At 38.2% G+C, this 25,010-nt stretch overlaps 1 protein-coding gene across 1 annotated transcript in view; it reads left to right on the plus strand.

Annotated features, from left to right (window-relative positions):
• LOC149813227 (transcription factor-like protein) overlaps nt 1-10,814 on the plus strand; it is a 75,488-nt gene extending 64,674 nt beyond the window's left edge. The window contains exons 11-15 of the mRNA XM_089991841.1: nt 3,599-3,684; nt 7,472-7,562; nt 9,271-9,351; nt 9,485-9,559; nt 10,316-10,814. Of these exons, the coding sequence (XP_089847967.1) occupies nt 3,599-3,684; nt 7,472-7,562; nt 9,271-9,351; nt 9,485-9,559; nt 10,316-10,450 (468 nt within the window). The 3' untranslated portion in view covers nt 10,451-10,814. The remainder of the gene's footprint in view (nt 1-3,598; nt 3,685-7,471; nt 7,563-9,270; nt 9,352-9,484; nt 9,560-10,315) is intronic.
• Nucleotides 10,815-25,010: the final 14,196 nt, after the last annotated feature.

The raw sequence follows: 25,010 nt of genomic DNA on the forward strand, positions 1-25,010 counted from the left end.
GTAGGGGGCCCTTGCCACACTGCCGACCAAGGCACAAGGGCCACCCGGGAGCCCTCTGCCAAAAAGAGGGGGCGACACAGGCGGGGAGGTGCTCAGCACCTCCCTCCCTGGTAGACCCAGAGCCACCACGATGGTGGCTCCGATCCACCGACCCGAGAACAGGAGGGTCGAGGGAGACGAAGAAGAGAGAAGGAGACAGCGAGGAGGGGTGCTCGGCACCACCCTCCTGGTAGACCCAGAGCCACCCATGATGGTGGTTCTGGTCCACCACCACCAAACGGGAAAATGGGTGGGGTTTACCTGGGAAGACTGCAGCGACGGGGGAGTCCACGAACGACACAGGTGATGGCGACGACGTCGGTGACGTTGGCCGAGCTGCTGGAGCAAGGGCGACGACGGTCGGTGGTCGGACGAGAGGAGACACCAGGGCTGCCGACGGGGGTAACAGAGAGAGAGAGAGAGAGAGCTAGGAGGGTCTCGTCGCTGGGACTCGGGCAGAAGGGAGGAGGGGGAGTCGGTGAGGCGCAACCGACGACGAAGCTGGGGTTTCGCTACTGGGAAAGCTGGTGGGTTTACCAGAGGCTGCCGACAAGGCTACCAGAGAGGGGGACGTCCGTCGACAGGGGAGCCCGACCGTGGGTTGCCGACGTCTGCAAGAAAGGCGACGAAGGGTGGAGGAGGCGTCTGCCGGACACAGGGAAGAAGAGGGCGACAGAGGGGGTGTTAGCTGCGGGTGAAGGTCGTCGGCACGATCGCCGGTGGCCGCGAAGAAAGGGGAGACGGGAGAGGCGAAAGGGAGGAGAGAGAGGATGGCGAGGGTTTTACCCCTCGCCCGCCTGAGCCTGCATCTTTTAAAGACGCAAGCTCTCGAACATTCGAGAGCCCGGGTCCGGGTCAGGCTCGGGTCTGGGTCGGACTCGGATCCGGGTCTGATACAGCGGACTAACCTCGACACGTGTCCGACACATATATTTTTTTTTACAGGCTTTACAAGTTTTCCTGCACAAACAATAAACAAGAGAGAAAGAAGAAGAGAGAGAAAAGATGGAGTTCCCAAATGAGACGTCACCCATTGTGGGTGGCGTGTTTCTGTATTTATGTTTGAATGCTTTATATACAATAATACCCTTCACTTAGCTGGGTATTTACAATATATATATTACGTCACGATCTCATGGATCTAGATCCGATCCAACCAACATGTTCTGCTTCTTGCACTCCATTGATGGTTGCCTCAGGTGTGTGACATTAGCAACACATACTTGCACATATGACTCATGCAAGGCATTTCCATAGATCTTGTGCCATGGAGAGGTCAACAGCTTGAGCCAGTGTGTCTTCTGATGGCATTGAGTTAATACATCCGTTTCAACCCTTAGTCACAAACTATCCTTTCTTCATATGCATTTTGGACTCTCTGGAGCTGTCCTCTTTCACTTCCTGTAGGGACTTGCCACCACCATCTATGAGATTTAACAATATCATTGAGCTTGATATGCACTTTAAGAGAAGAGATTTGAGTGGGAGAATTTAAACAAGATTAGTAGCATTTGAATTTTGGAGGTTCATTTAAGAAGAAATAAGGGTAGAGCCCAAAATAGGTGCATGAGGATGCATAGTGAAGTAGTGGGAATGGAACTAGTAGGTGCAATATGTGCATTTTGATTTTTATTGCTAGTTTCAAAGATGCTTCACACAATTCCTTTTTTTTTGAATAGCGACCCTCTTGATTCTTTTCTTATTCTCTTTTTTTTTTTTTAAATAGTCAATGCTTAGCACCAATATGCCAGCATGAGCAACATATCTGCTGGTGTTGGCAAGCCAATGAATGGCCTCGGGATGCGTGTCGGGAGGTGAATCCCAGGTTAGGAGAATTTGGGAAATATGGGGAGAAGGATAGAAGGAGAAAAGGAGAGAAATTAAGGAAGAAAGAAAGAGAAATTTACCATGGAGGAGAAGAAAGAAAGGATACAAAATAAAAGAAAAGAAGATAGAGAATAGTGGGAAGAACTTACCTTAGATGATTCTCACAAGATGGTGGCTCTGATACCATGGTAATCTATGTCACAAGGACTCTCCAACTAGGTGCCGCACCCGCACCCGATGCAGTCAACCTGACCCTGGGTGCAGTCAATGCACCCAGGGTCATTTATATCCAACTTTTGGACTATATATATATATAATTTTTTATATTTTTGCCGCACCCCCGCACCCAAGTTTTTTGAAAGTGCCGCACCCCCACCCCCACACCCGCACCCCCACCCATGTGACATAGATGGTAATTTTTGAGAAGAGAGGAAGGAAGAAGATGACTCTTGTAGAGGGAGAGAGCTCTACTCTCAAAATGAGTTTCCTTTCTGTGGAGGCCTACTTCCTTATTAATATGAGAAGCCCTAATTAGGGCAGAACAAAAAAGTCAACATTGTTTAAGTATTACAAAAATGACACTCTAGGAAGTTTGGTTTGGTTGGTCACGTGTAGGCATCTCTAATGTACCTGAGTTTTTCTTTCTGTTTTGTAACTGCGCATCCTAGTTCTTTATGAGTTTGTCTTTTCTGTCTAAGTATTATACCTTTCTCAGCTTTTTGGGTTAGATTGTCTTTTTCTGTCTATCCATCTCTTGTTGTTTTCTTACTTGTGGTGACATTTTCATATTCCTTTGGAGTGAAAGTTAATCTTTCCAATAAAAAGTACCTGAAATTTATGCAAATATTGGCATTATACAATTTTAAAATGATAAGAAAATACATAAGTATATAAAAGCAGGTAAATTGCAAACAATTAAAAATGTTGATGGGACATCAAAGCTGAGAGCCTGACATGTCTTCAGTACAGATTATATCATGAGAATATCCCTTCCTTCCTGTATTATATTGGTTTTTGATAATATTGTGATAGCATTATGATATTTTGGAATGAATAGCGCACTTCTTCCGCCTCAGCTACTGTCTTTTTCAGCATTTGTTCAAATACTCTTTTACCCTTGAATGCGAAGTTAGCATTTGGTTTGGCAATAATGATGTCTCCTATCATGTCAAACTGGGGAATGTAAGGTTTGATACATCAAAATTTTTATTTGATGGACAATTATGTGACTATGATTTGAATGAGGATGTGATTGATGATTTCATAAAATTCGGTATTGTCTAAAACTAATATCTCACATATGGTAGAATTATGGAGTTTATACACAAAGATAAAACATGCTTAAACACAGTAACTTCTGCAATTTTGCATACACGTGCTCATGTGCACATGTGCTTATTTTAAGTATGTTGGTGTGTTTGGCATGAATTTGTATGACCATGTAAATTGATATCTGGCTTCCTACCCCTCATACAAGATGATTAGTAGCTTGTGCAACATTTTCATGGCTCGTGTAGATAATTTAGCCTTTTAAGTGCTTGAAACTGACTGTTGAATTGTCCCTATATGATATTTTCTCACAAGCTTATTGAGGCTATGTTTGTATGATAGTTGATAATGTTAACATTTGTCTGATTGCTGTTGTTTCTTCAAAACTGGTTGTAATCATGTTGAGAACTTTATGGGATTATATCTGCAGTATTGGTGATGTTTTTTCATGCGTTACTCATAGGGATTTATAGTTGTGGAAACAAACTTCAAATTGTATGCAAATTCATCATCAAAGCTACACTGTGAGATATTGGACCTTTTCTCAAGGTAGCGTAAACTGTTTTCTCAAGTTCTTGTAGGTTTGACTTTAATAAAGATATCTTATTCTATTCTCAACATTATGTCAAGAGAAAGATGTTAGGTTCTGTAGCAGTGGCTAGTAGCATGTAACATGTGCCATATGATGTCATTAATGCGTTTGGACTTTTCTTGACCTTACACACTAATCTTTCAAGCAGTCTTTGGCTAAGGTCTTGTATTTAAATAGTAGTCCCTTCCATCAGTTAGAGGGATGGTTGGTTTACGGACTGTTGGCCACTTCCCTGATGGCCATCGACCAGGGTTAAGACGCCACAGTTGAGGTTGAGAGCCGACAGAGGTTTAGGTGTGGAGTTATCTGGAGATGGAGAAGGGAGTGCTAAGAGAGCGGTTGAGGTGGCTTGCCCATCTGTAAAAGTGATGATGTCAATATACCTTCCAAGCCTTCTTGGTTTTGATTGTTGGATGCTCTCTATGCCCTTCCCTTAGTCCAGATTTACCTTTAATATCTCTAGGACTTTCTATGAGAGGAAAAATTTATTCAGATACTTGCCCATGCGCAAGTGGGACTTTTAACCAATTGAAAAATCTTTGTACATGAAGGAGCTCAACGAATGGTGGAGACTAAACAAAAACCTTAGGTTCGTGTCCTTAGCTAGCATTGAGTTTCTTATTATCTTTAATAATTAAAATGATATATCCCTTTGTGAGAAACAAGGGACCATGGTCTGTTGCTGACTGCACTCTTTCGATAGAGACGTGGGATGGGTTTGGTATACCTAATTTTTCACAGGCTCAAATCACTTCCTATTATGTCACATGGCTACGCATGCATCCCTAGAATACTTGAATCAGACCTAATTCTGACTTTATATCTAGACCCGATTGTTTTATATTTTTTTCTACTTTTTTCTTCTTTTCTTTTTGAGAGAGAGAGCATACCCCCCTTTCCTTTTCTTTTATGAAAGAAGGGAAAGGAAGGTACCAAATCTCTTCCCTCCTCCCTCCTTGAAGGGGTGTTTCATAACCTTCCTTTTATTTAATGAGAGAGAGTTGGTCAGAGGGAAAAAGTCCAAAATGCCCCTCATTCAACCCACTTCTTGATATGGATCTTAATTGATTCCAGATCCACACACACTAAATGGATCTCGTAGATGACATACAATTTGGCATGAACTTCGGTCGATGATAAAACACTCAAATCAATACCAATTTGGGAGTGTAGATAGTCGATTTTGATGCCCTTGAAATAAGGAATGACAAGGTCAACTCCGATCTAATAGGTGAGCCACCGATCGACTAAAATTTTTGTCAAAACAATAATAACGTTGTTCGGAGCGTCTGACCCTATGGGTCCAATTCAATGAGATTGGATCCAAATATCCTAAGTTATATCTAACCCAATTAATCCTTAATTATATCCAAATGTCATAGATTATATCTAACCTAATTGGGTTGGATCAGAGTTACCAGAAGCTTTTTAGGTAGGTGGGAAGCTTGCTTCCCGAAAACTCACTTCGGAAGCGCGATACTCCTCACTTTCGAAACTTCATGATAATCTTGATTGCCCTACACTTCTTCTATGCTTCCCACACACATGGTTTATGCTTCCTATATGCTTTTCTCACGTTTCTTTTCATGTATTTTCTCTCACGCTTTCCCTCACTTTCCATATACTTTCTTTAAATTAGTAACCATCGTTGTAAGATTTTAACAAAAATTTAACTCTTTTACTGAAAAATCACAAAATATAAGAATGATTTATTTTATTTTAGTTTTTATTTGTTTCTTGTTTGATTCCTATTCAATTACCATATTGCTTCATTCTTTTTTAATATTTTGATTTTAAATTGATACTTTGCTTCCCGCTTCCTATAAATTTTAAAATGCTTCGCTTTTCGCTTCCCGCATCGTTTGCTGCTTCCGCTTCCTAGTTTGACAACCTTGGGTTGGATCCAAATATCATGAGTTAAATCAATATTAGACCCGAATGTTAGAATTTAGACCGAAATCTAATATCTATAATCTAAACATATACAAATCATTTACTTTCTTGTTTAGTCCACATATTTTAAATTTTATAATTATTCTTGTAATGTTCTTCATAACTTGAGACTTAATTTCATAATATTTCGAAATCAAGAAAATCAAGAAAATGAAGAAGTTCAAGAAAACCAAGAAATTGCACGCATGTCATAGATGCACATAAAGCTCATCATTTATTCATTTTAATTGTCAAAGAAAAATCTTGGGTTTTACACTCCGGGCCCATTGACAAGACTAAAACGAGACAATTAGTATTTGTAAAACTTTTCATTTTAACCTTTAAATTTGAGCGAAATTCAGGTTAAATTCAGTCAAAATTTAGAGGCAAAAATCATGTAAGTATACCGTTAGATGCGTCTCATAATTTTGAAAACATTAGTATTTCATTTTTCTGAAATCGGGTTACGATTGGGTCGAAAATCACGTTTTTTAAAAAATGACCCGGCTCTAATTTTATCATTTTTTGGATCGGATCGGATCTGATCCATTTGATTCGAGTTGATATAGATCTGGTCCTAGTCCAAGACCCATATTAACTAGGATCTAGTCTAGGTTAGGATCCATATGGATTTTGGATATGGATATGGATCTGAAATCCAAATGTAACCAATTTAAAACTTTAAAATCAATTTAAAGATTAATTTGAGTGAGAATTCTGCTATGAGAGGACTTCCAAAGGGGGGCAACACCCTCTGGAATATTCAAAAAATTAATTATTTAATAATTAATTATTAATTAATTAATAAAAAATAATAATTAATTAATATTTAAAATTTTATTTATTGGATAAAGTGGAATTCTACATGGAGTAGAACTCTACCTAGATAGGTGTTCTAGATAGATCTCTAATTAATTAAAATGTATATATATATATAAAGATAATAGAGGATAAATAGGAGAAGTTAGAGGATAGATGACTTTAGAGAGGATGTCACCCTCTCTCTAGAAGACCAAAAAATAAATAAATAAAAATATTTATAAGGGTTTAACTCTCTCTCTCTAGATTTCGTTTTCTAGTGAGAGAGAGAGAAGGAAGAAGGAAAAAGAAAAAAAATGTCCTTTCCACCCAATATCCGACTATTTTTTTTTATCTATTTTCGTTTCTAATCTAAGGTACGGGTTTTTCTCTATTTTTTTACGGGAAGGAATAGGTAGAAATCTGATTCATGTATGGGTTTGAGGGAAAAGTAAAATCTGGTTGCGAAACAGCATATATTTAGGTATATGTATTGTCGATTTTAGCCGATTAACGTATTCATATCATTTTTCATACATAAATCAATTTTCCTATATACGCAAATCTGGAAATATATGTAAATATATTTCAGATTTGTTGACACTTATGATTCTTGATAATTTTTCATGAGAAAAATAATAAAGCCAGCATGAAGTTAGGATTCTTGATATATATATATATATGAGATGCCCTGCGGATTTTCGTGTGGCTGTTATCACACTTATATTTTTTTTGGACTGCAACAAACCAGAATTTATGTCCCAAATTATAATTATTGTTTCTCTGTATCCAACAAACCTTGCAGCCAGCACCTTTGACATGCTAAAAGATGTATAACAGCATGAAGTTGGAGGTTTAGTCTAAATAAATCTTTTCTAAACTTTAGCTTTAATAGATACTGCAACAAACTCGTGGACATGCGCAGATGCACTCTGAGTTGGAGAGTTACTTTATCTTCATTGTCTTGTTCCTTGATTATTTGTTTCAAGTGGTTCTCTTTTTTGTGAAATGCAGGATTGAATATCAAATTCCAAACCTTATAGTTGGGGCTATTAATAAAGAAAGTTTATACTTTGCCTTTGGGAAGGGCATAACAGCAGAGCAGGTAAAAGTTTCCAGAAGCTTTTTGGTTACTCATTGGACTACTGTAGCATGCTGTACCCGATTACTTGCTAGTTGAATTTAGTGAAAATTCCATTTAGACCCAACCTTTTGCCCCTAATTCAAAAAAAAATAGGTCTTACATTTCCAAATTTCCTGATACGGGCCTCTGTTTTCCTGGAAACTGCCAAATAGAGGTTTACCTTTATTAGTGTATTAAATCAAGTTAAATAGTAATTCAAATTACAATAATGACCTTCATAATCAAATGTTTAAAATATTTACCTTTTTCTTTCATGAATGAGGATTTTTCAATTTCAGAAGACAATACAGGAAACAGAAAGAGAATCACATTTTTCAAAGATAATGGATGTTGACCTCAGGTGCCTATTTGACAGTTAGGAGACCTATGGCCCATTTTCGGAATTAGGGGCAAAAAATTTGCCCCTAAATGGAAATCTCCCTTGAATTTAATGGCAGATATGGGATTAATTTATTTAATTGCCTTGCCGATCTGATAATTTATAGTAGTTTCATAGGACCATAGCTATTAGCAGTACATCCTTTAATTTCTAATATGCATCAATATGTGCAGTATCAGTTTGTACAAGTATGTAGGTGTTTGTATACTGGTTATTTCATGATCCATGACAGAGATATGGTTATCCCTGAATTTCTATTATGCATGCATTGATTTCTGTCAGCATCTTTGTTCATGAATATAAGTAAAAGATTGGTGATTTCTGGTTGATAAGTCATAGTTTATGTCAAATTTGCTGAGTTTCTTTTCAAAACAATATTCTGATACAATATGGGAGAAAAAATTAGAGCATCTTTTTGACACAGCATGTGCTGCTTTACATGCTTAAGATGTGGCAGGATTTTCTTTTGATTGTCTATAGTAATATTTTGACCATGTTTATTCTATGATGAAAAGTTGCATTTGAGATTAGCAAAACAGAATATAGATGGATTTGAACTTTTCAGAACACGAAGTGCTAACACTACTTACATGTCACAAGGATATTGACATGGACATTCCTTCATGGATTCTGGAAGTTTTTGAAAGTTAGGACATGATGCCGTGTGTGTGTGTGTGGACACAAACAATCATTCAATAAGCATTTGCAATATTTCAATTCACATTGAACCTTATTTGATCCTTATCTTTTTCTAGGAATAGATTGATATCCTTTAAACAATAGTTGATGTGTTCCCAACATATCACTGAACAGGACACATGCAGCTTTAACAATCCTCATCTTGTCAAGATATACTTCACGTCCTACATGGTACCACACCATGTCATCTAGGACTCATGTTGAACGTGTCCCTTGTAGCTGCTTACCCATCTAAAAATAAAAGAAAAAGTTGTATTGTACATGAAAACTGCACAGTCTAACATGCTTTCTTCGTGACAGAATGCTCGTTAATAGTTAACCAAAATTGTCTTTGGCTTTAGTATAATTGCCCTTCATTTAACAGTATTTGGAAAATTTTAGGTTGCTTTACCTTTGATATCCATTATATATATATATATATATATATATATATATATATATATATATATATATATATATATATATATATATATATATATATATATATATATATATATATATATATATATATATATATAGCCTTTTCCTTTTCTGGTGTGTATTAAGCTAAGGTTCATTTGGAGGTTCTGCACTGATGCTTATATCTTGCAGATAATATCTTTTCTTCAACAAAATGCTCATCCTCGTATAGCAACAAGAATACCTGTAGTACCAGAAAATGTTACAGATCAGGTGTCCAACCAATTTCTCATTATATGTTTTCCCCCCACCTTATAAATGAGTAATGACCTGCAGCCTTGTTCGATCTCCAATTTTTTATATTCAAGAATGTGGCATTATGTTTGTGTTGTTTCTTTGCTTACAGATTAGGTTGTGGGAGGCTGATCGAAATCGAGTGGAGATGATTCCGTCACATCTTTATGATGATTTCCCCTCAATGGTTACAACCCAAGTCTTATTATTCTTCATGTTTTGCATACATATGTTTCTTTCCCTCAAGTTCTTTTTCTTTTCATATCTTTTATCAACCAAATTCTGTGCATATCTAAAGGTGTTATGGTATCGGCTCTACTAGTATTACCAAGTGAGAGATGATGCTTACAGCGAAAAGATGACCCTCAAATGGATCTGACGACCAAAATTCTCCTTGTAACAATGAAAATTTTAAAATTAAGGCCCAAATGCACTGTTGACCATACCTCACTTGTAACTACGGGAAAAAGGAAAGAGAAGAACAAAGATGGAAGTGGTAGATGTGTCTGGTGGCTAATGAGATAAGTAATGATAGTTCAACAGGCTTACCTTCCTCGACAATTTTAAACGGAAGTTCTTGGACAGTTTTAAAATTATATCCCACCTCTTTTATCAATAACCACCTATTTCAAACGGAAGTTCTTGGACATTTTTCTGTATTGGATTTTGAGTCCACTTTTTCCAAAGGCATTTTGTTCCTTTCTTCTTCACTTCCAAGTCTCGTACAGTGTTTTTTTGAGTTGCCTGGTTGGTCTCCTGTTCGATTAGAATGTTTTACTATATTTCCTATGGAAAATGACGAATAATGGTCCACTTCAGAAGATGGTGTTCCAACATCATCTGTGGTTTGGATTTCACAGAATATCCTATGCTCTTAGGGCACTTTATACCAGAGAACTCGTGTGAGATGATCTCATTAAATTCAGTCCTTAATTTGTTTCAGGAAGTATTTGAGAATGCATGTGATTTTGCAAGAGAAACTGGTGGATTGTTGTGGGCAGATTCCCAGAAGATGCTTCTAATTTTGCGTGGAGAATATCACGAGGAAATGCGTAATTATCTCCGGAGGCAGAGGTAATTTATGAATAGTAGTATGCTCATCTCTTGACTAGCCAATGTACAAGTTTGTGGGTGGTCTCAGCCTCACCAGACAAGGGAAGATCACGAACTTGGATTTACAGCTTGATTGTTTTTTCCCCACTTTGCGGAAGATTTCTTTTTGTCCGAGGTAAAGTAATCCAGTCTCAGAACTTGCTGTTGCTGGTTCCAAATCGAGGTTCCTTTCCATTTTCTTATAAGATTTTGTGCTACGGTTATTATCTTTAGCCAACAAGATAAAAAAGAATATACATGTTTAAGGGATGTTTTCCTCTGATTTGTTGGGGTTACATGTCCAAAATCAGTTGCCTGTGCAAAATGCATGTTTAGAACGCTAGCCAAGCCTTTCCGTTTCTGGATTTCGTACTCTGGAAAGGCAAATTTTACATTGGGTGTCCTCTGCTATCGTTTATTAGTGACCGACCTAAAACCCCAGCTTGTTCACCATTGTGTGTGTGTGTGTGTGTGTGTGTGTGTGTGAGAGAGAGAGAGAGAGAGAGAGAGAGAGAGAGAGAGAGAGAGAGAGAGAGAGAGAGAGAGTAATGGGTCAGTGCTAAACCACTTGCTAAATGGGGTTTTCAGCTTCTCTGCTTTTTATGCGGTTCTGGCCCTATAAATGTGTTGTGCTTGGTAGATTTACTAAGAATCTACACCTGGATCATGTGCTTTGGACCTAAAAAATTTACAAAGATTTTAGACCATTGATTTTTCTAACTTTATAAAAATTCACCCATGTGTTGGAATCAAATGCTTCAAGAGCTGATCCTTATAAAGTTACTGTCAGAATTTAAAAATAAAATGAAAAAAACCCATTTATCTTTCAGTTAGCACCAAATGGGTTTATTACAGACCCATTAATCTAAACCCATTTGGTGCTAAATAGTTTTTTGGGGCTTTTTTCATTTTATTTTGACATTCTCACTGTACAGATGTGATCTATGTACTTGATTTTATAGGGATCAGCTCTTGAAGCATTTAATTCCAACCATAGTGACAAACATTTTTATCACAATTTCTCATTTTTCAAAAACTTGTGAGTAATTGAAAAAATTTCATAAATCTTGCATTTTTTTGGCAAAATCTTGGCAATAAAAAAATAAATTAAAAATTATAATTTTTTTTATAAGAAAATATTAATAAAAATCATTTAAAAATAAAAATACATGCTTTTTTTGCGACGTTTAAAACATAAATATTGTGTTTAAATTGTGGTATTTATGTTTTTTTCATAAATGTCGTGATATTTTGAAAATCTTGCGAGAAATTGCCATTTTAAACTTTTAGGCAATTTCTCGTGATATTACCGCAAGATTTTCGTAAATCTTGCGATATTTGTCACACTTATTCCAACACATGGGTGGGTTTTTATAAAGTTTGAAAAATCAATTGTCCAAAATCTTTGTAAAATTTTGAGGCTCCAAACATCATTTTTTTTATTGAAAATACATGATGTAGTATGGATTTTGCACAACACATTTATAGGGCCGAAACCGCATAAAAAGCACCAAAGAAGCTGAAAACCCCATTTATCATGCTGTTTAGCACCAAATGGGTTTAGCATGGACCTGTTTTATATATATATATATATATATATATATATATATATATATAGAGAGAGAGAGAGAGAGAGAGAGAGAGAGAGAGAGAGAGAGAGAGATGCTGAGGCGTTAGGTGCTAAATGGGCTTTTCTGCTCTTTCGGTGTTTTTTCGTAGTTCTGACCTCATAAATGGGTTGGGCATGATCGAATTACAAAATCTACACTTGGATCATGTGTTTTCGATAACAAAAAATGATAGCCTTGAAAATTTACAAAGATTTTGGACAGTTGATTTTTTGAATCTTATAAAAACCCACCCATGTGTCAAAATTGAATGCTTCAAGAGCTGATTCCTATGAATTCAAGTACATAGATCACATATGTGCAGTCAGAATTTATAAATAAAAAAAATGATTGAAAAACTCATTTAGTACCCAAGTGTGAGCAGTTACCAATCTCTCTCTCTCTCTCTCTCTCTCTCTCTCTCTCTCTCTCTCTCTATATATATATATATATATATATATATATATATATATATATATATATATATATATATATGTATAATTATTTTTTTAAAACAAAAAAAAATGTCATTCATTGGAAAGGTGGGAGGTAAAATCCTAAATAGTATAAGTAAAGTAATTATCTCAAATAATCTTAGCGGTAACTCTCCAAATGTGACCACTGAGAGTGAGAAGAGAGAGAGATTAAAAATTCTAACATCCCATGTAGCTAGCACTTTTTTATTTTTGAGAAAGATGTACACATACTCAACCAACATTTATAATTTTTTTCCCTGCCAAATTACTTTTTTTTTATTAGGCAAGCTGGGTTAGACAGACCCCTACCAACAATACAACTATACCATTTGGTTTTGAACCTGCAACATCCCAACACAAGGTTATATACACTAGCTGTTCCTACCCGTTGGTAAGTGATTTGGCATCCTCACCGTCCACAGTGTACACAAGGACGAGGTCCTTGTGGGATGAAGCAATGGGCGGTGAAGATCACTTTCTTAAAGTGGTTTGACAGATCAATTGATCTGCTCTCATGAGAAGGGGGATGGTCACACTCCTTTTCATTGGGTCTCGTTAAGACTCTAAATATCATATTTATCTGAATCGTTAGATGTGTTTTATCATTACTTGTTTACTAGGAGGCGAGCTTTTTTTCAAATTGATTTGTTGTAAAAATGTAAATATTCTATCATTAAATTTTAGTATAATATCATCCATTGATTCTTTTACCTTTTAAAATACACATTTGAGCATAAAAAATCTCAATCAAATACATGTTTCTATTTGAGCAAAAAATACTTGAAAGTACAATTTTAGGAAGGTCCTTATGAGACAAAAAAAATTGGCAGGACCATCCCCTTCTCTACTCTTAAAACACATGGAGAAATTGTCATTTAACGTCAGGTCATAAAGAATCAAATTTTTGGAATCGGCTACTTTCATTATTTTTTTAATATTGTTTAGGATAGGATAAGAGACAATACCCCCACATTGGCTACGAAAAGGCATACATTGCTTATGTTGGTACTGATTATTCAGATATCAACAAGAATTTCATTTCCAGTCAACCAATATATTCATGTGTTGCTGTCATACTCCTGTTTTATTATCTTTTTCTCCCAAGCCTTTTGTGCTTTAGATCAATGGCATCCAAGTCATATCAAATGGAAGACTAGGAGTAAGCTGAACGTCGGGGGGTTCTTTGGTGCAGTTCATCTCATGGTGAGTGCCTTCCACTTAGTGATGCAAACGGAACAGCTAAATACACGGAGATTCGAATCGGATCTGAAACAGCTAAAAATTGTAAAACGTTCATCATGAATTTTCCCATTTTCATCCCTACTAGTTCCACATCTCTGACCTGATATCCTCTCTTCATTTGTAGCCATTTGAGCTTTATAATGAAGATTCAAAATTCAAAAGTTTGAACAAGCAAAGAATGTTATGTGCATGATAATGCATGTTAACCACTCAAAATACAATATTCTGTTAATTGTCAATGTTTGACTGATCATTGTCGAACCTAAGGTAGGAGATTTTGATTAAAAATGCAATTTACAAAACCGTGCAGAATTTAGTACATATTCACAAATAACTGTCTGCCAACTTTTGGATTAGTGCGCTCAACCCCCTATACATTTCATCTTTGTTGTGAACGCACACTTAGTACTGGCGTCAGTTAGGTTGGGCGAACAAAACAATTAAAATGTCGTTAATGTCTATTTCTTAAAAACATGAGCTACATACCAACAGGGTCTCCGCTTAGCTGGTAAAGAGCAGCTAGTGCACGTCACCTTGTGTTGGACGTTGCAGGTTCAAAACTCAATGGTATATTTGTATAACTGTTTAGGGTCTGCCTAACCCCAGCTTGCCTTTCAAGAAAAAAAAATGAGCTACATTAGTGTAAAACAAAAACTGAGTTGGTTTCTAAGTGGTTAAATGTAATAACTGAGAATTTGTACATCCATCTGCAAGTAGTTGTCATGTTTGGGTGGCTCTTTGCAATTTGTTAAGAACATTTTCTTATTCTCAAGTCAGGTGGCTCTTTGCAATTTGTTAAGAACATTTTCTTATTCTCAAGTCAAGATCCTTGCTTTTGTTTGAATTTATAACCCAAAGAATCCACGCCCGAAGACCTGGTCGCGCTAGCTCAGCCTGCTATACCTATGGTCATCGTGATGGCAGCGTAAAACTCTGAGGCTAGGACCCCTGCCTTCAGGGCCTATGCTTTGCATTGGCTTGTGCAGAAGGTACACCCATGAGAATCTAAGCTTGACTGCTCGTCTAGCAGTCAAGGCCCCACCCCACTAAGCCAACCCCCTTGGGGCAGTCAAGATCCTTGCTTGCTAGCAAGGATTCATGGGTTGCTTCTGTTGGATGATCTGCTCATTCTGGATGGAACATCCGTGGGGCAGTCAAGATCCTTGCTTGCTAGCAAGGATTCATGGGTTGCTTCTGTTGGATGATCTGCTCATTCTGAATGGAACATCCGTATTCCTGGCCACCAATAAATGAAGAGCTTTTTCCATAATCGTCTCTCCCTTACAAACCCAAAATCATCCTTACTCTAATTTCCAAAATCATCCCCCTTTTTTCAGCCATGGTAAAACCATCATTCATGCAAGTAGACGTCACACAATGGAAGGGTGCATTTGTCCATAGATTTTGACATATTATTGTGGAAAATCAAACAAGTATAGGATGTTTTTCAGTATTTTGACCAATGTTGTAAGAATCGTCTTGGAACCTGAATCAATTTTCAAAACGATTAAGGGAATCAGGCGATTCCAACTGAATTGAACTGAGTCGGCCAACTTTTAACCACAAAATGACACGTGTCACAAAAAATATTAAAATAGCTATTTTGACCATTTTTAAGATTTATTTAAAAATAAGCTGGTTCAAGTCGTTTTTTCGTATCGATTTTCTCCCGATATGATATGAACTGGCCGATTCGCAATGATACTGACAACATTGATGGTGACCATCGTCAACAAGAAAACAAGAAAGGAACAATTGTGAAAAAAACACTCATAAATGGAGAATTTGGTGCGTTAGTTGTTCGAGGCCCACGGCTCATCCAACATAAGTAACCAAAAGCTGCTTATGTATTCATAATCATGTGTAATTTAAGTCCTCAAGTTGTACTCTTAGGGATTGGCTAAGTGGATTCGAATTTGGATGGAAAAAAACTCTTAATAGATCTGATTTTTATTACATGTAGTCGGATTCAGATATCAGTCAAATCCATATATCCACAGGATTCAGTTGCAAAAATAAAAAAACTGCCCAATCCGATTATAATCTAATCTGGTTTTAGTTTACCTAATCCAGCTAAATGGAGTAGGATTTGGTCGGGTATGGGATAAAGTTGGATCCGTTGACATCCCTATGTATGCTTGCAATGCTTATCTATCCGTCACAGGATCATGATTTTGATGTTTAACTGCCTCCGCAGTTATTGTCTCGCTTTTTCTTTGATCATACCTGTTCCTTTGGAGGGGATTTTCTTCGATCAAACCTAAAGTTTAGAAAATTTTCTTACAGTCATCTCTTGTCGTAATTTCATAGTCCAACTGATTCTAAAAGGCCAAATACAAGCTCAGTATTTTGAATGAACTCTCTCAAACAAGAGCCTACCGTGACCTCGCTCCATTTAACCCAAGTTAACTGTGAGTTTTTTTTTTTGTTTAATATTTACACGGAGAAACCGCCTTTACGATCAAGAGACCTAGCCGCATTGACTCTGCCTGCCGTACCTACGATCACTGTCCTGACAGCATAAAACTCCGTCATCAAAATACACACCTTTTTTTTTTAGGGTCAATTCGGTTCCACTCATTCCCTATTTCATCCCCTACCACCGTGGTACCCCTTGAGATCTTATTGATGCAATTTGTTGGGATCAAATCCCACTCCGTAGATGGATTCAATGGGTTCAACTCAATTGGAATTGACCCACAGATCAATTTTTTAACCAAAAAAATAATATTTTTAAATAACAGAATTTTTGTGTTGATCCGAGTTTGATCAGATCAAAAAATATGATTCAACATGCACTATAGCAGGTATGACATGCTGAGCCAGCGAGACCATGTCTTTGTGCCAGGTGCCGTTTGTTCAGGTTATAAATAAAGAAAAAAAAACTGTACTGAGAGTTGAATGTTTGCTGGATCTGGGTTGATTATGATTCACTTGTAAAACCATAAAACATACCATCGAGGTGGTATCCCATGTGGTAAGCGGGGTCCTGTGCCAAGCTGAAGGCCCAGGTTCTAATCCCTCTGCTACATGGGGCTCGCGAGATATCTAGTAAGGGTCTGCCTAACCCTAACTTGGCTTTCAAAAAAAAAATGATTTGCCGAAAGGTCGAGGATCTTTAGAGGGAGGGGGCATGACATCATGAAGCGTGTCATTTGATCAATTAAAATTGCCAAGCCGTCTCGTTTAGGCTATGTTTGGGAAAAGGGTACTGGAGGAACTGAGAGGGTGTGGGAGACGGTAAGTGGTAGGGGTTCAAACTGATTTGGAGTGTTTTTGAAAGAGGAAAGTAGAGGAAGGGCGTGAATGTCGGTTGGGATTCACCCAACTCAAAATATTAGAAATTTTAAATGTCAACTTTTCTAATAAAACAAAGGTATTTACAACTACTTCCATCATAAGGATTCTTGTGAGTTCCTAAATTTTTAATGATTCAAAATCTTTACTTCATTTATCTCAATAAATCTTACATTCACCTATTTTACTCTACTATTGTGTAACGACCTCAACTCATACCCACGAAAAAATAATAAATTTTTTTGTTTTTTTATAAGTGCAAAAACATTTTTAAAGACCCGGGCCTTTACAGTTAAATACAATCATCACAATAAAAGATCTTATACTTATCTTTTATACCAAACCAAGCAAACTTTATTTATTAAAATGCATAGAGTTTGAAACATAAGTAAATAAACTGTAAATAAAACAAAAAGAAAAGTCACGCTGTTCAAAAGAATCTGTCAAGCAAACGTATAGTCCCCTCATAACTCATCTCAAAAGCAAGTCGTCTCACTGAGTTTCTAAGGCTGAAAAAATAGTTGTGTTTACACACCACCCCCAGGCAAAGTGACAGATTCTTCCTAAAACTGTGGTCAAAAGAAGAACCTCAATATCGAGTTTACGAGCAACAATAACGCACACAAAGTTTTAGTATCTTCACGGTCCCTAAATCGCTAAGCTCAATATTACCTTTTCGCAGAAGAAACATCAAGGTATAGTAGATTACATTATTCTCTTTATTTATCTTGTTATTAATATTAATTTTCATTATTTGCAATTCATCATGCAAAATTAACAACATAAGCTCGCATATCCATATGCACAACTCTTCACAGCCTTTCACCCGTGGCAACAATAGAATAGTGCAATTCAAACAATAATATCACATTTGATTTTTGTAATGCATAGAACAACTAAAACAAAGAGCAACACATGCTCAAGGCTCACACAACCCAGGATGATTCATTTTGATCATCGATGCATTCATATGCAAAAATCATGAATCACATGCCACTATGCATTTTTTTTACATGTTTTTCAATATACACTCATACATACAAATTTGAAGGTATGCATGAAACAATAATATTCATATGCATGTGCATAGGTTCACGCCTTTATGTCAAGTGCATGCTTTCATCCAATACATGTATTCATGTCAAATGCATGCTTTCATTCATAATTCTTTTTAATTTAAAACATGTGGACGCCCATGCACATAGGTTCATGCAATAACACCTCACTTTCATATATGCTCATCCACACGAAAACAACTATGTAATGATATCATGATCAAACATAACATATCCAATAGAATATGAGGAAATTTTCATTCTTAACAGGCATAGAAGCAAATCCATTATCATGAGTAAAGTTATAATTTAGCACATTGAAAATTTTCCCAGATTCTACATATGCAACAACTAAAGATACTAGTTTGAATTTCAACTATGCACAACTGTTCATGCAAAACACATAGAAAATTTGGATTATTATTTTTACTACTGTAACTCCAAAGCAGGCCCCAGTTTAGTCCAGCTGACTCACTGAGTCGGTTGGAGGCCAACTAAAAGAAAACTTTTTAATTTATATATGTGTCTTAATATTTTTTTTCTATTTACAGGCACTTTGCCCAGCCGACTCAGTTGGTTGGGTCTGTGCCCTGCTAAAACTCACCCAACCAACACAGTCGGCTGGGTCCAGGCAAAAGCACATGCCCAGATCCATGTTTGAAAGAAAAAGACCATGGATATAACAAGAACAAAGGAAATACGAAAATAAGTAAAACTTTCAACGACACAGGATATGCAACACAAAACATGTGGACTGACTTACAACAGGTGGAGTCCAAAAGGAAAAAATGTTGTACTCTAGCTCATGTATAGTTTCAAAAAGACACAAAAGCTTTTCACAACCTTGAAATAATTACACACATTTTGTTCTTATTCAATTTTGCAGTTCACATAAAATAGATTCTTCAACCAACAAAATTTGATGACAAGAAACAAGACTAGGTCAGGGAAATGTTAACTTAAAACAAAAGGATAAAGAAAAAAAAATGCTGACAAAAAAATTTGTAAGATGAATGCAACATCCAACTATAGATTGATGAAGTTGTCTTGTTTGTCAGCAATCATGTCAATATGGAGACCACAGGTTATTACTGAACGTTCTTCGAAATTCAACCACATAAGAGCTCAACATATATGGACATGACCAAGTTGCAACACACCCAACAGATTGTATGTGTTTCAATATATATATATATTTTCAGTTCACCTTTTTAAATACCATGCCCAACCAACGAATGGCTGGGCCTAAAATGAAATGCCATGGCCTGACAGGCTGCCAACCGGCCCACAACAAAGTATATTTATATATAGCCATTCACAACTATACTCATGCAGATTTATATGATGATACTCATGAAACAATAATTTACCATGGAATATACATGTATATCATGATCAAAATCAAGTATGCATTGGTTATTAACATGCTCATGCAAACTTCTATGAAAATATACATGCTTACACAGATTTTTTTTTTCACACCACCATACATGCATCCAACGTCCCATTCGATGAAAATTCCATGGGAATCCAAACAATGGTAGAACACCCGCTCAACATGTTACTTTTATCACGCAATAAAATTCTGTTTTGATATGTACATAATTTTATTTCATTGAAAAGATATAAAGAACCAAGAATACATCCATGAAAATCAATATTCATAAAAAAATAACTTCTAAATAAACACTTTTACCACCAATAAAAAATTTGTTTTAGCATGTACAAAGTTTTATTTTATTGTAAAGATGAAAAGAACTAAGAATATACACATGGAAGAAGATCCATGGATCATCCTCCATGTATATTTGAGAAAACATGCATAAAAACACTTTTTCCATGGATTTCCATCAAAATATTGCATGGACATCTAATCTATATCAATTTCTCACTTGATTCAAGAGATAAAACCCATACCATAAATAAAAACTTGAAAAAAATTAATTGTGAAAGTTGAAAAATGTGGGTGGATGGTTGGAGAAGTCCAAACTCCTTATCTTTTTCCTCATTTTTTCTTTTGTTTCCTCTCATTCTCTCTCCTCTTTCTTTTTCTCATTCTCTTCCTCTCTTTTTCCTTTTTCTTTCTCTTTCTTTATTTTTTTTGATCTATTTATAGAGCTCTAGATGGGCTGAAGAAGAGAGTGCAACCTCATCTAGAACTCTCTTCTTTCCCACCCACTTTCTCAAATTTTTTGAAACTCTTCCAATGTTGACTTTTCAAAGTTAAGTATTTTTAAGTCTTTCTTAAAGCTTCTAAGGCATGAACAAGGGCTCTATAAAGAGTCTTAAACTTTCTAAAAATAAATCTCAAAATTAATTAATTATTTTTAATAAATAAATACCTAAAAGCTTCCAAAAATCACATTATTGAACTAGAACACTTCTAAAGTGATTTTATATGGGTTTAAGTGCTCTACTTAGAGTCCTAAACAATAGTCAAATTAAAATTTTGAAATTATACTAAATTAATTAATTAATTAATTATTTAATGTTAAATATTAAATATTAAATATTAAATATTAAATATTAAATATTAAATAAATTTTCAGAAGCTTCCAAAATTACCAAAGTAACTTGAGAGGCTTCTTAACATTAATAAACCCCAATTTAAAGATTGTTAATGAATTTAAAGTTGAAAAATTTGTTGGGCATGAATTTAGATCTAAATCCGGATCCAAGATCCAAATCCATCTTAAAAAAATCAAATGGGTCTTGAGCTGGATCAAATTCAAAATAATATGGATCTTGGATAGAGTTCAAATCCACATTAATTTGGATCAAATTCATCAGATTCGATCCGATCCAAATCTAGATCTGAACTGACAAACTGTTCAATTTTTGAAAAAATATAATTTTTAGGCCAACTGTAGCCCGAATCAAAGAAAATAAAATATCATTGCACTTAGAATTTCGAGACGCATCTAACGATATATAACTTAAATTTTGCTTGAATTTAAAAGTTGAAAATTAAACTTTTTTCTCACATTTTAAGTGACTCGTTTAGACCTAGTTGATGAGATTTGGGCCAAGCCGAGACTCAAAAGCATCAGTCAAAAATAAAGAAACAAATAATTTTTCTTCTATACTTAACCAAATTTTCAAAAAACCTAAAAATAACAAGTATGAAAATAAGTTATATTAAGTATTGATTGCAATTGTTCCCTTGCGACTTACAGTGTACAGTTGCGCTAGAGTCTGTTTTGCTTTTGTTGAGTCTGATGTAAGCTGCCCGGTTCAGGTGAATTAATACCCCGAAGGGGCAGCCCGTATACTTGAACTGTAATAGCCTGCGGGCAAAATTGTGAATGAACTAAATGCGTTGAGCTTTCTTTTGTTCACCCTCGTTGTGATTGCTTCTTGTGATTGCAACTTCTCTCCCTCTATTCTCTCTTGCTCTCTTGCACTCTGATCATAAGCTTCCGCGACCGGCAAGCGAGCTGACGAGTAGGCTTGCGGCGGTAAGGAAGGACCGTCGCGCCGCGCTGGCCCATTGAAGGAAATAGGCCCGTGACAAGTGGTACCAGAGCCCGTTCTCGTGCTGGGGAAGGGACTCCGGAGTCGGTGTCGACAGACACGCCGACAGGCTGCGATTTGTGAGCAAGACATCGTGGCGCCTTATCAACACTTGCGCAACACCAGAGGCAAGGCAGTTGCCGAAGCTGAGGAGATGGGTTCACCTCGGGGCCAAGAAGAGTTGGCTGCAACTGTTAACAAGTTGGTGGAAGATGTGACTTCGCATGATGAAGCGATTTCACGCGCATGTGAATCATTCAATGGATTGAATGATGTGGTGGCGAGCCTGCAAGAGCAGGTGAACTTACTAATGGGGCAGGTCACTTCGTTGACGACTACAGTGACCGATCTTGAGTTGAGGAACCGTACGTTGCAGCGGACGGTGACCCTGAATGGCGGAAATGGTGAGAGACCATCAAGGATTGATGTACCTAGACCCGCAAAATTCAATGGTTCTCGCGACAGCAAGGCCATTGAGAACTTCTTGTTCCAAGTAGAAGACTACTTGGATATCCAAAATGTGACCCTTGAAGATCTGAGGATCAAGGCTGCAGCGGCCTTACTTGATGGTGATGCTATCGCTTGGTGGAGGCGGAAGCGCAATGACATGGAGAGGGGTCAATGTGTGATAGACACCTTCGACGACTTCAAAGTAGAGTTGCGCAACTACTTCATGCCAAGAAATGCGCAGAGACAGGCTTACCGAATGGTTCGTGAACTCAAATATACTGGTTCGTTGCAGGACTATGTCCGAACGTTCCAGAAGCTTATGCTGGAGATACCTAACATGCCAGAAGACGACATGCTCAACTGGTTCATTGTGGGACTTCAACCATGGGCACAGTCCGAAGTGGAAAGGAGCAACCCCCGTATTTTGGAAGATGCATACGTGGCGGCTGAGCGCTTAGTTGATACTCAACGCAAACCTTTCACCCCATCAACCAAAGTTGGGAAGAAGCCTGACCACGGAGGCAAGAAGGATGAGCAGCGCAACGATAAAGGTGAGGCGTCGACACGCCATCAATCCGAAAAGAAACAGAACTACACAAAGCATAACAACAGCAACAAGGGTGCGGTTGTGACATGTTGGTTCTGTGGTGATAGACATATCGCCCGGCAATGCCCAAAGCGCCTTGTAAAGGACGACGGGCAAGCCAATGCTGCACAGGAAGAATGCAGCGATACTGAAGGCAGTGACACTGAGACCATGCAACCGAGGATGGGCACCATGCGATCGATTAACGCAGCTAGAAGTTGCGCAGCTAAGAACATGCAGGTCAGTAAGGAACTTATGTACGTAGAAGTCATTATGAATGGAAAATCTACTTCGGCAATGGTAGACTCCGGGGCCACACACAACTTTGTCTCGCGGGAAGAGGCAGAGCGGTTGGGCTTGAAAACAGGGCCAAAGCAGAGGACTATCAAAACAGTAAACTCTGAGGCCAAGCCCATTCTTGGTGAAGCAAGAGATGTGGCTACTCAAGTGGGGAGTTGGGTCGGCAAAGCCAACTTCTCTGTGGTGCCCCTGGACGATTTCAAGGTGATTCTGGGTATGGAATTTCTGCGAAGCCAGAATGTGATGATGCTGCCAAAGTTTAACACGTTGACGATCATGGGATCGGACCTGTCCCACACAGTGCAGTGCCTTACGCAGAAAGGCAAGTCTTCAGTGTTATCAGCAATGCAACTGAAGAAGGGTGTCAAGCATGGGGAGCAGACATTCTTAGTTGCAGTGCGTGCAGATGAAGGGAAGGTAGAAGCAGCAGTGCCGCCGACCCTAGCCCCTCTATTGGAGGAGTTTCGGGGGGTGATGCCTCCGGAATTGCCAAAGCGTCTTCCGCCAAGACGCGAGGTCGACCACAAGATTGAGTTGACCCCGGGAGCAAAGCCTCCCGCAATGGTTCCATACCGTATGGGGCCAGCAGAGTTGAAGGAGCTGCGCAGGCAGCTAAACGAGATGTTGGACGCATGCATTGTTCGTCCATCAAAAGCCCCATTTGGTGCCCCGATCCTTTTTCAGATGAAACATGATGGCTCTAAACGGTTATGTGTGGATTACCGGGCCTTGAACAAGGTCACGGTGAAGAACAAGTACCCATTGCCATTGATAGCAGACTTGTTCGATCAGCTAGGCAGTGCCCGTATCTTTTCCAAGCTAGATCTGCGATCGGGTTACTGGCAGGTGAGGATTGCCGAAGGTGATGAGCCGAAAACAACTTGTGTCACCCGCTATGGTGCTTACGAATTTCTAGTAATGCCATTCGGGTTGACAAATGCTCCAGCCACGTTCACGACTTTAATGAACCAGATTTTCTACCCTTACTTAGACAAGTTTGTGGTAGTCTATCTGGATGATATCGTGATCTACAACAGTAACATGGAGGAACATGTCGGGCACTTGCGAACAGTGTTTCAGGTGCTGAAGGAGAATGACCTCTGTGTTAAACGAGAGAAGTGTCTCTTCGGGCAGGAGGAGATCAGCTTCCTTGGCCACGTTGTGGGGCGTGGTGTGCTGCGTATGGATGGGCAGAAGATAAGGGCCATCCAGGAATGGGTTCCGCCAAGCAAAGTGCCAGAATTGCGGTCATTCCTCGGCTTGGCAAATTATTATTGGCGTTTCATCGAAGGTTATTCCCTCATTGCTGCGCCCCTCACAGATTTGTTGAAGAAGAATCGGGTATGGCTCTGGACAGGAGCGTGCCAAGATGCCTTCGAGGGCTTGAAGAAAGCCTTAGTGAGAGAGCCAGTGCTGCGACTGCCTGATCATTCGAGACCCTTCGAAGTCCACACTGATGCCTCAGACTTTGCCATTGGCGGGGTTATTATGCAAGACGGGCATCCGATCGCATATGAGAGTCGTAAGCTGAAGGATGCAGAGAGGCGGTACACAGTGCACGAACGTGAGATGACCGCCATTGTGTATTGCCTCAGGACCTGGCGGCACTACCTTTTGGGTGCCGAGTTCGTCGTCAAGACGGACAATGTGGCCACGAGCTATTTTCAGACGCAAAAGAAGTTGACGCCCAAGCAAGCTCGATGGCAGATGTTTTTGGCTGAGTTCGACTTTGCCTTAGAGTACAAGGTTGGAAAAACCAATGTTGTGGCGGATGCTTTGAGCCGTAGGGCTGAATTAGCTGCTGCGCGCGCAGAGCCTTCTGAAGTGCATTTGAAGGGTGCATTGCTGATTCGCATCCGCGAGGGTACACAGCAGGATCCGACCGCACAACACCTTGTTTCTCTGGCGCAGGCAGGGAAGACTCGACGATTTTGGCTACAGGATGGCATCCTGGTAACAAAAGGGGGACGCATCTTTATACCACGGTGGGGAAGCCTTCGCCGAGAGCTACTCAAGGAGT

Source organism: Nuphar pumila, chromosome 16, assembly GCF_984573655.1.
Source record: "Nuphar pumila chromosome 16, dmNupPumi1.hap1.1, whole genome shotgun sequence".
Classification (NCBI taxonomy): domain Eukaryota; kingdom Viridiplantae; phylum Streptophyta; class Magnoliopsida; order Nymphaeales; family Nymphaeaceae; genus Nuphar; species Nuphar pumila.